Consider the following 17,152-nt stretch of genomic DNA (forward strand, 5'->3'; position numbering starts at 1 on the left):
GTAAAAAAATGATTAAATTTGAAGTTAGAAAAGCATACCTCTTCACATATAGAATGTATATTATATTTCCTGTCCATATTTTGATTTACTCTTATTGATTATCAACTCAGGCCTGACAAAAAAATTGCAAATCACTGGGAATATTTTTGACAAGAACCTTCCTTAAATTTCCCCCAAATAAAAAAAAGTAAAAGGAAGTAACCCATAAATGCCACAAAATGAAATGGAAAGTGCCACATAATTGGACCTCTATTATTGTCAATAGCCCTGAAAGACTCACCATTTTACATAATTTATGAAAAAGGGCTATCCGCTTATTAATAATAATAATCGGACATAGGCTCTGTCGTCATCCTCAACCAATTATTGCCAAAGAAAATAATCTTTTCACAAGTAGAGGCTGTTGAGTGTACATGAATCGTCGTGTCCTCCCAATGATGTGACACACAGTGCACCACACTGGATTGTGACGACTGGGATTAACTCAGTGTGAGGAAACAGCTGAGGCTCGTGTAGCGTCAGCATTTATGAGTAACGCGTGCATATATATATTTATATATGCTCAACTCTAACAATAATCCCCTGCTCCTTTTCTTTCACAAGGGGTCCCCCAATCCCAAAAGTCAAAGGTGGACACAACTACTGAGTCATCACTAATGCGGTAAAGCTGACAGGGGGGGAAAAAAAGCACATTTTTGTTCAGTCACGTAGCACCCGAGGGATCAAACATCCTGGTTATGCAACAGATATGATTTTTCATTCCTCACATTTTTTTTCTTTCCTTGGTGGATTTACAGGGGCCTGTTGAGGGACAAATGCTTGAATTTGACATGAAGTAATGTCAAATGGTGTTGAAAACACACACGCACACACAGTTTGACATAGAGTAATTGATTCCTGGTTTATGAAACGATTGTAGGTCACTGGAGGGCTGCTGAAATGTAGAACAGTTGAAAGACCCTTAGGTAGGTTAGATTAGATTAGATAACTTTATTCATCCCATATTTGGGAAATGTCACTGTCACAGTAGCAAGAGGGTGAGAATACTGACACCGGAAAATACATTTGAGACATAAATGAATAGGTAATAAAAAAGTTAATAAATAAATAAATAATGTGTATAAATACTTATATATGTATATATATATATATATATATATATATATATATATATATATATATATATATATATATATATATATATATATATATATATATATATATATATATATATATATATATATATATATATATATATATATATATATATATATATATATATATATATATATATATATATATATATATATATATATATATATATATATATATATATATATATATATATATATATATATATATATATATATATATATATATATATGTATATATGTATATATATGTATATATATATATATATGTATATATATATATATATATATATATTCATATATTCATATATACATATATATATATATATATATATATATATATATATATATATATATATATATATATATATATATATATATATATATATATATATATATATATATATATATATATATATATATATATATATATATATATATATATATATATATATATATTGTTAGACTATAAATATATCACCTGACTCATATATATATATATATATATATATATATATATATATATATATATATATATATATATATATATATATATATATATATATATATATATATATATATATATATATATATATATATATATATATATATATATATATATATATATATATATATATATATATATATATATATATATATATATATATATATATATATATATATATATATATATATATATATATATATATATATATATATATATATATATATATATATATATATATATATATATATATATATATATATATATATATATATATATATATATATATATATATATATATATATATATATATATATATATATATATATGAAGGAGTAAACTGGTAAATATGTCTTATTTTTCTGTGAATATTTCTTATTATTTTTTATTTTCTGCAATTAGTCTATTTTTGTTCCCACCTACTCACAGTTGTGTTCAAAACGATTCACTCACTGCCATATAGTGTTGAAGCAAGTCTGATATTTCATTTGTTATTCACAGAAAACCCAATAGGAACTTCATAATTATTTCAAAAGTTTTAAATTGATATAAACAAATGTAACTGTTTATTTCAAAAATTTCAAATTGATATAGACAAATGTAATTTTTTATTTCAAAAGTTTTAAATTGATCTGTTTATGAAATGCCATACTATAACAACTGCACTGGCAGTTTAATATTTTAAAAATATCTGTTAATACTGCCTTTTAACAAACAACAAATAAAAACAAAGATTTGCCCCTAGAATCCATAGATTTGACAACAGAGCAGTAGTGCAAATGATCTTATTTGATGACCATGAATATTAATGATATCCCTGCACTGTGCAATATTCATTACTAAACATGTTCTTTGAATAAAAGTTAACATTTAACATGACAATGTATTAATTTCTAAAAATAAAAGATTTTATTCCAATTGGTTGTGTCCATCCTTTTACATGTTACTGTTTGATTGTCATGTTTGCAGTGAAAAAAAGCATGTTTTTTTTCCATTGGAATATGAAGTAACGTAACAATAAATATTCATGCAGTTTGCATGATCTTTAATTTATTAGCAGTGTTGTATTATTATTGGTAATGTTGTTTTTGCAGTTTCATATAGTAGTACTTATTTATTCCTAAAATAAACAAGGCAGATTTGTTAAGTAGGGTCCAGGAGTTAAAATATTTTAATTGCAGCTGTCCATTGTTTAAAAGGTGTTTAGTTGAACAAATTCCTTTGAAGAAAAACTACTCAACCAGTAATCATGTTGAATGGTCATTTCGAACAAAATGTTTATTCAAATCAAAAAAGGAAGAACTTGACAAAAGAAAATCATTCAGAACATAGCATATTCATAGAATATCCATACAACACGATTAACAAAAAACTGAAGAATGAAGAAAATTCAGCGAATGATATTGCACTTTGTTTCTAAAATGTCTCAGATGTCATATACCGACCGTCTGAACATTTCAGTTCCTGCCTTTTATAAGCTTAGTCTTACTTTTGGACATACTCACACCAGCCGGTATTGAGCAAACATGTCAGCTTATTCATGAAGCGTCACAATACAAAAGAATGGGGCCGTGGGGGGGGGGGGGGGGGGGGGTCTTGAAGGAAATGCAGGTAACCAAGTACATGTTTTTCCTCAAGTGAGGAGGGCTGATCAACAGCCTGAGAGACCACAAGGGTTATCTGTTCAACTACAACAATGCTCTCAAATAAATGGAAAAAAATCAGGAGGCCTCTCGGGCTGTTTTGTCTTGCTTCGAAAAAGGACTTTTTTTCCCTTTTTGTCCTTTTAAATACAACTGAAAATATAGACGAGAAAGGAAAGGAAAACCCTAAATAGGTATTTTCTTTGTCAAGGCCACAAAGATAAGATCACTTGAATGATCTGCAGTTTGTCTGTCGTCAGAAGTGTTCCCATCGTCGTCGTCTGGATCTCCACACATGCCACATATTGTAAACTAAACCTTCAACATTAAATAATGCATGTCCTACACAACACTGCTTAACTGGAAACATTAGTACCTATTTTTGTATCCAGACCTTCACCATGTAATGCTTTTTCTCTATTTTTTTATTATTTTTATTTTTTTAGATAATCAAATTAAAAAAAAAGTGCTGCGCATCATTTTGTTTGACAAAGCCATTATTACCACAGCTGGCCTATTTTGTTGAATGAGTTAGAAAACCAATGTAGTACTCATATCAACCTACCACTACTTGTTCTGACCAGCTTGCGTAAAAATGGTTTGCTTTTCCAAACTAGAAACGGCGTCAGTGCTTGTCTTTTTCCCCCCCACAAATAAAGCATTCTGGCTTCACTGGTCTGATAACATGAGCACGTGCAGCAGGACGAAAGGGAATGTGTCTAATAAAAGCTGCCTCGCTCAAGTCCACATTGTTTCTCCAAATAGTTTTGCTAACTCAAAACAAACAGTATTCTTCAATATTTCTGAACAGTGCAAGTAAAAACAACTTTTTTTCTGCTATATTAGCACTGTTGAACACATGAAACAGTACCTTCTGGCTAGTAAGAGGTTAGAAGAGGGGCAGCAGGCATACAGACAGAAGAGAAACTTCCAATTCTAGTAGCAAAATGATACCTGCAAACCCCTGCTCCAGAACACACACAAACTAATAACGAACAAACGGAGGGAAGCCATACAAGATCCAAGTAGAGTAGGCAACATCTTCAAATTCAAAAAGCTTCTAGGTAGACCAAAGTGTGCTGCGGTTGGTATTGTGGTTATTTAAAAAAAAAAAAAAGAAAGAAAGTCTAGTTGTCAAAAATCACTAAGGAAAAACTTCTTGAACGGGCTTATTAGGAAAACAAAAATCAGTGCATTGTTGTTGTCATTTTCAGTCTCACATCTCCAAGAGTCTGGAAAAGCAAACCGCTGAACAGAGCCACTCGTTCAAGAATAATGATGTGCAAAACCAAATCCCAAAATGAGGCAGGAGGACTTTTGCTCTGTATGTGGCGCTCTCTCGTCGACGACAACCATATCCTGGACCGGCGCTTTTTTTTTCTCTTTTTCTGCTAAAGAAAAGTCTGGACGTGACTGGTGAAGCCTCTTGTCCGTATGTACGGAACCTTCAGACTCTTCCTTTCTTCTAAAGGGTCCCCATAGATGAAAATGTCTGTACACAACCCACCCTCAACAAGCGAGTGAGCTGGCCAAACAGCGACTCTCTGTCGCTGACACATTTGTCTAATCCCAACGGAGTCTTTGTCGATCTGATTTCTCTCTTTTTTTTCGTCAATGACTCCGCTTTGGGAAAGAATGAACAACGTGGAGCCTCGTAGCTTGCAGGTTTCTTTCAATTTCGAGTCAGCCAAAGGAATTTCCTAACCACGCCTCAGCGTGATGGACAGGCATCGGCCCGGCGCAATTCTGGACGGTCGGCGTGGTCGGGGTTAGGATCCACCTGGAGAAACCAAAAGGTAAATAAGCATTGGGGGGAAACCTATTTGACTATTATTATACATTATTTTTGCCCTATCTTTTTTTGTGTGGCTATTCAGAACAGCTGAACCATGCTTAGGGGTAGGAACTAAGTATTAGCACCGGATACGATTATTTCTGAAATATCAGGCAGTTTTTGGTCACAAGATGGATCCAATCCATCACTGGCAGGTGTGTTCAGTACAATCATGATGTATGTAAAATATGCCAACTTTGTGGGACTATTTTATTTTAGAAACTAATCAGAGTAACATTGTGTAATATTTTGAAAAACAGACTATTTCTTGAGCTGTTTCACAATAATATAAATGTTATTTATCATTTATTGCTATAAAAATATGGGTAACAATTCTGGAGAAAAAATAATAATTGTACCGGGCATAAAAAAATTAATATTTTCCTGTCCAATCTGTCTGGTCTATTGTTGAAGAGAATGACAATATTTATGCAAATAAATACAGCATCACCCTAAGGCTTACTGGCGACCAGTCTAGGGTGTAGGTCTGCCTTTCGCCTGAAGTCAGCTGAGATAGGCTCTGATCTGATTTAAGTCCCTTCAAACTAAAGTCTGAGGGTCACCTTAGAATTGGGCTTCTGAAGTAAGCAATTGTGTGTTAAAAACCGGGCTTACCTCCGAGTAGAGAGGTGGAGGTTGGAAGCGGAACTCATGTATGTAGGCAAAAAGAGGTCCATCCAGATCCTCGCGAGCCGCTGGCACATCCAGACTGCTCTGTCGCTGCTCTTCCGTCACAATTTCTGCATAACTTGGAGGAGCTGAATAAGAAGCAAGGAATTAGAAATTCAGGGATTCCCTTTCCGAAATGAACTTCACCTGAAGGAGCACCGAAAATCATCCAGCCTACCTTCGGGCCTCTCGGGCAGAGCCATCCCCAGCCAGCTCATGCTGCACTGGCTGCTCACGCTAGATGTGCGGGATCCAAAGGGATGAAGTGGGATGGTTCCGATGACTAGCGGCAGGTTCAGAGAAAGGTTTATTGCCCCTGGTATGTCCACATACACCTAAAGAAACACAAAAGGAGAGCATGAAAACTACTGAAATGCAAGAAATGCCCTGAACTGATACAATAGCTCCATGTTATGTGGGTCAATGTCTTTAGGTCAGATGTTTATCGTAGACACTAGGTAGATCCTAGTGGCTGTTTAGAGAGTAAATAGGTAATAAGCGCCTGTGGGGTTGCTGCAGATACGCTGCTCTAATGCTCTTATCGCCATGTGGAGCTAATACCAGGTGCAGCCAGGTTGGATAATGTGTCAATTCCGATAAAATACAAAGCCATGGTAGAAAAAAACAAGAAGAAATGTAGTTTCTATACACTTACCATGAGTGAGTATTCCACTCTGATGATGGTGCAGTCCAAGATCGAAGGCGAGACGGGCGGGATCTTTAGCATTTTGCCACTCCAGGTCTCTGTTTTGCCTGAGGACAGGGACTCGCCCCTCAGGTTGGCCACTAGCTGCTTGACCTCCTTCATCTTCCCTTTGGCATAGAAAGTCTGCGTCTGATAGATGGCCGCCTTTGGCACCACCATCCGGGACGAACAGTTCTCAATCTCTGCGAAAATCTGGATTGACTCTCCTGTAAAGTCATTGACGGGGAAGAAATTAAGTCATTTGCTATTTGAAGAAGTGAATGAATGAAGTGAATCAACTGGATTCTTACCTGGGGTGTACCCCTTCCGTTCAATTTTGGCACTTAGGGAAATTGGACCTGAGGTGCAGAACCAACAGCAAAGGGTCTTGTCCTTTGTGCCGGCCTGTGGTGACTGGAGGAAAGAAATTGGTAAACGTGAGAACTAATTTGGCTAAAACTAGTCCAAATTTTGAGCTTTGTATCACACTTTTTGGAGTAAATAAGTATTTTCTATAAACAATAAGAAAGCATACCTGTCAACTTATTCATTTTCCCGTTTTTTTTTAATCATTTCAAATTGTGTACCCCATATAACAACTTTTGTATGGTATTTTATTTAAGTTTTTTTTTGTAAAACTAATCTCGTTTTACCCATTTTGGTTCTAATTTGGGTCGTCTCAGTCACAGATGAAAACGTCATCGCCGACTGCTAATAGTATTCTCTTGCTTTAAGCATGAAATGCAAATGTGCATTCCCCCCTTTACCCGTCCGCCTTTTCACTATAAAAATATAGCACGTCTGAAAGCCGTCCACTTTGGAGAAAATATTGGATTTTTACATGCTATATGCAAGAAAATATTTGCCGCTTTGCATTTCTACGTTTCTTTATCGCTTTATAAGGGGAAATACAATAATTAATAGAGGGAGCAATTGGCCAAAGTGGACGGGTATGAGGAAAGTCCCAGATACGATCACGTGAACACAAATAGAGTCCAATCACATCATTTTCAGAGGCCCAAAACCAGGTAAAACAAGATTAGGTTTTTAAAATGTAATAATTTACTTTTACATATTAACTGGCATTGAAGGCAATAGACAACCAATCCATTTTGACAAAGGTGAACGACCCCTGTCAAAATGGATTGGATGTCTATTGCCTTCAATGGCAGTTAAATATGATGACTGAAAGGCAGCTTTCCTAATTGAAAAGGAATTTGTTTTTTTCTCTATATACGTTTGATTAATAATGTAAAACACAACACTGAAACAACTTGTTTGAAAACTTATTTTGTGATGCACAACGTCTTGACAAAAGGGAATTTGAGATTTTTTGTCCTTTTTCATTCTTTGTCAAATGTAGTGTGATTGGGAAACCTCTAGCTCTGACACATGCCTGTGTGTTGCGTAGGAGCCCTAGAAACCTTCGGAAACCTTGCATTAAACTAGGCTTCATCCAAAAATGCAGATATTATATAACAACACTGGGCGTTCACCACACACTACCGCCTAGAAATTGCATGAGACGACCAGCTCTAAATATTTCTGAGTTTACGACACGCTTAAGGAAAATTGCTTCTCGGATGAGTCATTGTGGCGTCACACACACACACACACACACTTCCTCCTTACCAGCAGTAACGGAGTGTTGATGTCAATGTGCTCAAAGACGGTGAATTCCTTCTTAGTCTTGATGGGCAGCAGCCACGGCCTGTGGAGTTCTGCTTTTACCCAATAGCGCACGCTGCCATGCTTCCCTTCAAAAGAGGTAGCCAGAGGTCTGGAAAGGAGGGATGCGGAAAGGTTCACATTTAAAAATGGGGTGACTTAATTAGGAGGGTTTTTTTGTTTTGTTTTGCGGGCAAAAGAACACTCACGTCTGTGGAAGCTCCAGGCTGAATGCATACTCATGTCTTCCTGAATGGATAGTGGTGAGTCCTTCCTCAGAGTTGTCATCGTCTGAAAAACAAGGCGGACACTATTCCAAACACATGTATACCATACCTGGATACATTGCTCTACGAGGACATCTGAAAGTCATACCACAGAAAAATAAAAGAAAAAAACAGAGGGTGGGGGAGAAAGAAGAGAATAAAATATTTTTTACTCTGCAATCGAGCTGTAAATGTGTATGGGTGCAAGCGCATTTGATCGAGCCTACCATGCAATTGGTGAATATTATCATTGAAGTGTTGTTCAACTTGTACAATTTTGATCACACAATAAAAATTAGGAGCAGATTCTCAACACAACACAGACCGAACAATCCACAGCCAAAAGACCATAGAGTTTACTTAGCAAAACTAAACCATTATGCACAGCTTTCTGACTCCAATGTGGAATAAATATACATTTGCCATTGACGCCATGAGGAGGCAATTCAAAAGCTGCTTCTGCCAGCTCAGCAGTCCCTCCCCTCCCAGTCCTACAAGCAGCAGACGTGTGGTAAACAAGTGCAGAGCTGTCAGTCAGGAGGAGACCGGCCTAAACCGGAGCGAGCAGCTCCTACACGCACACCCCCACTCTCTGGCACAGACACATGCATTCATTACACATTCACTGTGCAACACTGCAGCTTGCTCAGCTCTGCTCTGGGGAAAAACTACTACAACCTTTTTACATTCCACCGTGAAAGCTCAATTCTGTTACATAGATCAATAGAGTAAGATTAATCATCAGGGGTTAAATTTTATTTAAAATACCACTTCAAATTAATTTTTCCACTCGTATTGGGAAAATATTGGTGAACACAAGCACAAAAGGATAGAATAGATGCTCAAATAAGCACTATGATCCTCTGATAATGTAATGACATCTTTTTTTCCTCTTTCCATGGAGGCATTTTGGTTTGGTTAACCTTTTCAGTACTGCTGCAAATTAATTCCATTCGTAAAAAGAGATTTTCCATCATTTACTTGTGCTTATGTAACATGTTTCATTGCTCGACATGTAAATTAGTTGCTTAAATAGCGTATTCTCAAAAAACGTCTAAGGGTATTTTTGTCCTCGACTTGTTTTTTTCCACACAACCTAATGTATTAACATAAATGAAGAAAATACAAAGGTGAATGATGTTCAATGACTAACAATTCCAACTTCAGTTCAAACGTTAATTTCGTTTGTTCCCTGTTTTAAGGAATTGGATTTTAAGGGAAGCCAACTATGAATCTTCTAGGAAATTAAACTGGTTGTTTTCAATGTTATTAATCCATGAAATTCTGCAAGATTATCATTTGATCATTATAAACTGTCAATAAAAAACTTGTTCAAGTCACTCTGCAATGGTTACGTCATTGAGCCACACATGAGCACCTCAGCCAATCGCAGAGAGATAAGGGCGGAGACAAGCCTGCAACCCCGCCTACTCCCAATCCAGTTTTCTGAACAGGATTGAACCGCTTTGAACAATGGGTGGAAACTTAAGAAAGCGACAAAGAAACACATTTTCCCGCATGAATATGTGCTCACTTTCACCAACAAAGCCATTACGACATACGTTCATAATCTAAAGCCTTTTTCTCCGATTCGAAAATGACTATTATACCATTTTTTAGCTTAATTGAGTGGGGAAAAAATGCAAACCATGGCTGTCATTCATTTTGACATATCTGCTGCTTCAATTAACCACGTATTTGTCTGCTATTCGTACTAAAAAACAAGACCAAACTCATCTATTAAACGCTTACAACCACATCTATCATTTGTTTTTGTAAATTTATATTGTTACGTAAAGGTGGACCTCCAACATCCCCTTAAAAAACTTAGAGACACTAGTCCAAGTCGGTCTTACCTCTCTCGTGTCCAATTAGAACGTCTTTATGGTTGAGATATTCCACTTCTTCCGTGTAGTTTTGCGTATAGGCGGTGTTGGAACCAGCGTTCCGAGACTCGGTCCAGCGAACTTTGGCGAAACCTTTGGTGTGGATTTTGAGGGACTTGACGCGGATTTCGCCGGTCACCTCGACGACCACCCTCCCTGAGACGCAGTCCCCGCTGGAGAACACGGGCACGTTGCTGTCATTCAGACAGTCGTAGCTCACCGTGAAGCTCTTCACCTTCCCGAGCACCATGGTGGAGGTTTAAAAAAAAGTAGGCTACGGACAACCAAAAAAATGTTAATGGTATTTGGTGGAAGGGGAATGAGGGGAAAAAAAGTGTTGGTGCCTCCCTGCGAGAGGCAGTAGGCACTATCAGTGTTCTCGATGTGTGCGGTTCATTGAGATGCGTGAAGGCTGAATAACAGCAAAGGATGCTGTTATCGTGCGCCTCTCAGCCCCGCTTGGTCTCCGGTCAAAGACAAGGCAGTTTGGCAGCTCCGCTCACTTTAAACTACGGGAGATGTGAAAAACAACCTTGTGCGCATGCGTAGAGTTCCATCCCCGCCCCCTTTTTTTATCCGCCTTATGGGAAGGAGGAGAGGGCCAGATGACAAGTTTGCTCTAACAGCTGAAAGATGGCACAAAAAGATACTGCCATAATATCCTCATTATTGTTGTTATTCGGTAATATACAACGAGTTTATTTACTAGGTCACGCATGTAACCCAAGCTCACTTGCCACAAGCCATGTATGGCCATTGTGTATTTGTCTGTACAAGCATATATCATTACCCAGGGGTGTACAAAGTATTCCACAAAGGGCTGGTGTGGGTTTTCATTCCAACCCATTAAGAGGAAACATTTTTACCAAATCTGGTTTCTAATGAGTACAATCAGTAGATTGCAGTCAGGTGCCTCGAGTTTCTGCATTATTGGTTTAAAAAAAAAGCTGTGCTGGACCAATTAGAACAAAGAGCAGGACACACTGTAGCCCTTAAGGACTGGTTTGCCCACCACTGTCATAACCCAAACATATGCCCCATACATAAGACTCACCTTGCACAGATTGATCAAGATAGAAACGCTATTATACTTCTCAATTTCTGAACCACTATATCCTCACTAGCGTCACAGGGGGTGCTGGATCCTATCCCAGCTGACTTCGCGCCAGAAGCGGGGGACACCCTGAATTGGTGGCCAGCCAATCGCAGGGCAAAAGGAGACAAACAACCATTCACACTCACTTATACCTAGGAACAATTTAGAGAGTCCAATAAGCCTACCATGCATGTCTTTGGAATGTGGGCAGAACCCACAGTACACGGAGAAAACACACGTAGGCCCAGGGAGAACATGCAAACTCCAAACAGGTGGAGCAACCTGTATATGAACCCAGGTCTCCTATTGTGAGGCCGACACGCTAACCACTAATCCACCGGGCCACCCTGCTATTACACTGTTTGAAAAATTGGGGTTTGAGTAATTCAATACTAATATAAAAACGACCATTCCAATTGTACATTATGTTGTTTATGCATCAAGAATTGTAAAAATGAACTGTGGTTAGTGGGGGCAGGGATCGCATTGTGTTTGAACAGAAAAACAACTCCAACAAACTCAAAACGCCACTTGCAGGCGTGTATGGTTATTGCAGTCAAATGCGACACCACCTGTTGAGTTCTGCTTGTTGAGCAGAGTGCTGAAATAAGCAACTGCAAATTATATAAATAAAAATAATACTAATATGTTTTTTTAAGACATCAGGATTTGGTTTTGCATGATGTTCAACTCGCAAATGGTTTTAATTTTGGCCTCATCTGAATAAAAATGATGGGAATTTTGTTTGTACAGTTCTGAACATTTTTTACCAATGTCAGATGGATATTTAAAGCTAATCTATTCAGCCCCTGTCACCTGCAAATAATCTGACGACTATTGCCGTCAATGGTAAGGAATGAGTTGACGGCAGCGCATTAGCCCATTGAAAGTCTGCAGTACAATAATGGCCTGGGCATCAGTACTTCTGATAAATGCTTCTCTCTAGCGTTTTTAGTGTGTTATTACATGAAAAACAAATGGTCACCAAAGATATGTCTTAAACCCTTTACTATATGGCATGTGAGTATGCGTGGTACCAGGACCCAGAACTGTGATTTTAATGTAATGTTATAAAACTTCTATAATAGACCTGACGTCCTCATCACATTGATGGTCATGTAGGCTACACATGTGACGTCATATGTTAACGGAAGGTCTCAATTATGAATAATTGCGCCATACTCAGAATTTAAAAGTAAAAATACATGAAAATGTGTGCTTTGTTGTGTCATTTCAGCAGTTTTAAAGGACAACAACGTCTCTGAATTATTTTGATAACATTACTGTATTTCCCATTTGTTGTTGTGCTAACGGATGCTCTTATTTTGTTAAATCGACCCGGATGTTGTTATGAACAAAAATCATTTGAAGCCCGAGTGAAGTTTTTTGGGGGGGATTTTTTGCCATGTATTTAATTATTGCATGGATATGTCTATTTCAAATACATACTAAAAGTTTGTGTCATCAATCTGAAAATAGACCTAACATCGTAATGGTGATGACAGATGCATTTGTGAGTATATATTGATGTACGTTTTAAGTAGCGCATTTCCTATGACGTGCTTTCGACGAGTTCCACACGCACAATCATGAAACATTTTTAAAAAACGTATACAATCGCAATCTGTAGCCAGTGTATACTGTAGTGGTGTAATACCACCAATTTACACAAATGATGTCCACCTTAATGTTTATATAATATTAGGAACATTCTGTGCAAACTAATCATTCATTCATTTTCTGAACCGTTTTATCCTCACAAAGGTCGCAGGGGGTCCTGAAGCCTATCCCATCTGACTCCGGGCCAGAGGCGTGGGAGACCCCGTATCGGTGGCCAGCTGATCGCAGGGCACAAGCAGACGGACAACCATTCGGAATCGCACCCTTACCTAAGGGCAATTTAGAGTGTCCAATAGTCCTCCCATGCATGTCTTTAGAATGTGGGAGGAAACTGGCGTACCCATAAAAAACCCATGCAGGCCCAGAACATCAGAGCTGTGAGGCTGACATGCTAACCAATCAAGCCGGCAGTGCAAACTAGATCCCCCAAAATAAATAATTTAAAGTCAAAGCAGATGAAATATAGATAAGTAAATTAAACTTGGCAGCCCAGTGTTTCAGTGGTTTAGCGCATCGGCTTCACTGTTCTGAGATTGAAGGTTCGATCGCAGGTCTATACCTTCATATGGAGAGTTAGCTTGTTCTCCCCGGGTTTGTGTGATTCTCCGGTTTCCTCCCACAGCCCATAAAATATGCAGGATAGGCTGGTTGAACACTAAATTGCACTTAGATATGAGTGTGAGAATGAATGGTTGTTATGTCTTCTTATGCCCTGCCATTGGCTGGCCATCAATTCAGGATGTCGCCCACCTGGTACCCGTGGTTGGCTGGCATGGGCTGCAGAAAATCAAAGAATGTATATATAAAACTACAGTATTTTTTCTAATTTATTGTTTTGACTTTGCAGGATGGTCGTTTGACATTTGATCCTGGTAGCAAAGTTGTGCAGCTTCCCTATATAAACTACCTCAGAGAACTCGGGAGCACCTTCAGCAATGCCTACACCAACTCTCCCATATGCTGCCCTTCTCGTGCAGGCAAGTTTTCATTTATTAATGTACAGTACATCGGCCAATTGTGGATTTATCAAATGATGTAAAGATTAATTGAAACATGTCTGTGTTACCTGCAGCCATGTGGAGTGGTCAGTTTGTCCACCTCACCCAGTCGTGGAACAACTACAAGTGCCTTGATAAAAATGCGACCACGTGGATGGATTTGCTGGAAAAGAATGGCTACCGTACGAAGATGCTTGGCAAGCTGGATTATACCTCAGGGAGCCACTCTCTCAGGTAATTAACCTTTCGTAAACTTGACACCTAAAACGACCATTGACCAATCATACATCCTAGCAACAGTTATTAAGGGACAACATCCGACAAGCTTCGCCATTGCCCCCCATTGTCACAATGCTTATTTCTGTGACTACGGTAAGCAATATCTGACTGCTTATTTTACAACTTTTTGGAAGTCTCGGAAAAGATCAACAAGCACCACACATCCAAAAATGTGAAGCAGTGTGCTTATAGAATACCTTAATCAGGCACGATGTACCCCAGGAGCATATCAGTATGAATGTGTTTCTTTCCCTTCCCAAAGTCAAAAAAAACAAAATTTCAATAGATTAAACCGCAGGTGTCAAAGTGGCGGCCCGGGGGCCAAATCTGGCTCGCCGCATCATCTTCTGTGGCCCGGGAAAGAAAATCATGAGTGCCGACTTTATGTTTTAGGATCAACTTAAAATGACTGGTACTGCTAAAAAATAACTTACTTAAAACCCTCCGGTTTACATAAGCTTGTGTGAAAAGTGAAAGATCGTCAAGGACATGTGACGAGTATCAGTTTTTTTCTACAATTGTGCATGTTGACATTTAACATATGGATGCTCATACTACACAGTAATCGTGTTGAGGCCTGGACACGTGACGTTCCCTTCCTGTTGCGGCAAGAAGGTCGGCCTGTCACTCAACTGGTTGGGAACGAGTCCACAGTCAGAGTCAATATGGTGGACTGGAAAAACACAGATTTTGCCACAAAATGGATCCATCAGATGGCTGCGTCTTCTCAACAGCCGTTCGCCCTTTATCTTGGCCTCAATCTTCCTCACACCTACAAGACTGATTCACTGGGTCCCAACGCTGGCGGATCCACTTTCCGTTCATCTCTTTACTGGTTGAAAAAGGCATATTTCATCTTTCCTCTAATCAAATGTGTTGCTCCCGCTAAATTGTGACGTGTATTCTTTGCAGGTTCAATCTGAGACCGTTTCTGTTCCCACGTGGCTATCTTTGGCTACTATGCACCCTGTGGACTACTACTCCACTTTCACAAAAAACTGCAGTGGCGATTTTACAAAAGAGGAAGTGAGAAGTATCCGTACCTTTTACTATGCCATGTGTGCAGAAGCAGATGCCATGCTGGGTTGGTTGAAAGCAGTAAGCCTACAATACAATTCAAGCATTTGATTTATGTACTGAATAAACTCTCCCCAGGAATGGTCATTTCTGCATTGAGAGACACAGGGATGATCAACAACACTGTAGTAATCTTTACGGCGGACCACGGAGAGCTGGCCATGGAGCACCGGCAATTCTACAAGATGTCCATGTTTGAAGGAAGCTCCCATGTTCCCTTGCTAATTATGGGGCCTGGGCTTGTGTCGGGGTTACAGGTCAACCAGCTTGTGTCATTAGTTGATCTCTACCCTACTATGCTAGGTAGGAAAACTGTTAAACTACTCATTGTCACATTGTATTACCGTATTTTCTCACATATATGCAGTATTTGTCTCTCAAAAAACTGATGACTGAATCGAGGGTAAGGCTTATTTGCGCATAAATTAATCTTGACATGCACGAAACTCCAAGGCAACAAGGACGAAACGCCATAAGCCAAGACAATTTTATATTGACATCTATGAATGAAATTGAAGTAAAAACACCGTTTTGGAATGTGCAATCCAGCAGACAATCCTTTCAATTCAAAGAGTATCTCAGAAATACCATGTGCATTTTTTTTCCTCTAGATTTTCCCTTCAAGGTAACACATTTGTGCTACCAATTAAAAAAGGAATTTGTTGGTTTTGGGAGCGTCTAATACAAGAGACATTTTAAAATGCAATGATTTTAAGGCAATTTTAAGGGTATGGCTTATACGTTTATGTCTTATGTAGGGTATTAGTCATTAAAAAATAATTCCAATCCATATCCAAAGCCCTAATAGCAAACATCTCTATATTTCTATTTATATTCATTCATGCATTTTTTAACACCACTTATCCTTGTCAGGGTTGTGACACTCATAGAATGAAAATATGCAAATGATAAGTGATATTTAATTATTTTCTACACAGTCATATGTGTCTATATTTCAGATATTGCAGATATCCCGGCAACTGGAAATCTCAGTGGCTACTCATTGCTGCCTCTTCTTTCCAAATACACTACATTTCCCAAAAAGAAATATCCAGATTGGGTTTTGAGTGAGTATCATGGCTGCAATGTCAATGCATCAACCTACATGCTACGAAAGGGCAAGTGGAAATACATCACATACGGTGATGGAGTGAGCGTGCCGCCTCAGCTTTTTGGTAAATACTTTACTACTTCTATACTATTTCCCTCATCCCTTAAAATTAAAACACTTTTGTGGGTTTTTTTTGTTCCTTTTGCTTCTTTGCAGACCTTGTGCTGGACAAGGAAGAACTTCACAACGTGGCTTTCAAATTCCCAGATGTGCAGGCACATCTAGACAAGCAGTTACGTCGTATTGTAGATTATCCCAGTGTTTCTGCCAGTGTCCATTTTTACAACAAGAAAGAATTTGCTGCATGGCGCCAAAGAGTAGGTAGCAATTACAGTCGATTGATTGCTAATCTCAGGTGGAATCTTGACTGGCAAAAAGATGTTGCTAACAATGAAAGATTAATTGAGAGGTGGCTGAACAAATCCTAATAATTCTTTAGTGTTTTATTGTGGTTAAAATTGCACTTTTTTCCCCCTACATTTTTAATATATCTTTTTGTCTTTTAGAATAAATCATATTTATAAATTGTTGCTTTTTAATGTTACCGCATCATTTTTTTATGTATTATCCTGCAGAATCTGTAGGCTGGTTTGTATAATAAGAAATAACCAAATAAAATATTTTTAGAATAAACGTTTGGGCTGTAAGTTTTTTTTCTATTCAT

The 17,152-nt window shown here is 37.9% G+C and overlaps 2 protein-coding genes across 2 annotated transcripts; one reads left to right on the top strand and one right to left on the bottom strand.

Annotated features, from left to right (window-relative positions):
- Positions 1 to 2,903: 2,903 nt before the first annotated feature.
- On the bottom strand, positions 2,904 to 10,808 carry arrdc3a (arrestin domain containing 3a). Its single transcript, XM_077714974.1, has 8 exons — positions 10,278 to 10,808; positions 8,365 to 8,446; positions 8,120 to 8,267; positions 6,799 to 6,901; positions 6,458 to 6,714; positions 5,981 to 6,137; positions 5,749 to 5,891; positions 2,904 to 5,079 (listed from the first exon to the last, which is right to left on the bottom strand). Exons 1-8 carry the CDS (start codon positions 10,555 to 10,557, stop codon positions 5,011 to 5,013), a joined length of 1,239 nt encoding a protein of 412 aa, XP_077571100.1. The 5' UTR covers positions 10,558 to 10,808; the 3' UTR covers positions 2,904 to 5,010.
- A 1,856-nt stretch (positions 10,809 to 12,664) lies between these two features.
- arsk (arylsulfatase family, member K) lies at positions 12,665 to 17,121 on the top strand. Its single transcript, XM_077715070.1, has 8 exons — positions 12,665 to 12,916; positions 13,871 to 14,000; positions 14,096 to 14,255; positions 14,863 to 15,145; positions 15,213 to 15,384; positions 15,456 to 15,680; positions 16,337 to 16,552; positions 16,645 to 17,121. The coding sequence occupies exons 1-8, from the start codon at positions 12,809 to 12,811 to the stop codon at positions 16,914 to 16,916; spliced, it is 1,566 nt and encodes a 521-aa protein (XP_077571196.1). The 5' UTR covers positions 12,665 to 12,808; the 3' UTR covers positions 16,917 to 17,121.
- Positions 17,122 to 17,152: the final 31 nt, after the last annotated feature.

Source organism: Stigmatopora nigra, chromosome 4 (assembly GCF_051989575.1).
Source record: "Stigmatopora nigra isolate UIUO_SnigA chromosome 4, RoL_Snig_1.1, whole genome shotgun sequence".
In the NCBI taxonomy this organism is placed as follows: domain Eukaryota; kingdom Metazoa; phylum Chordata; class Actinopteri; order Syngnathiformes; family Syngnathidae; genus Stigmatopora; species Stigmatopora nigra.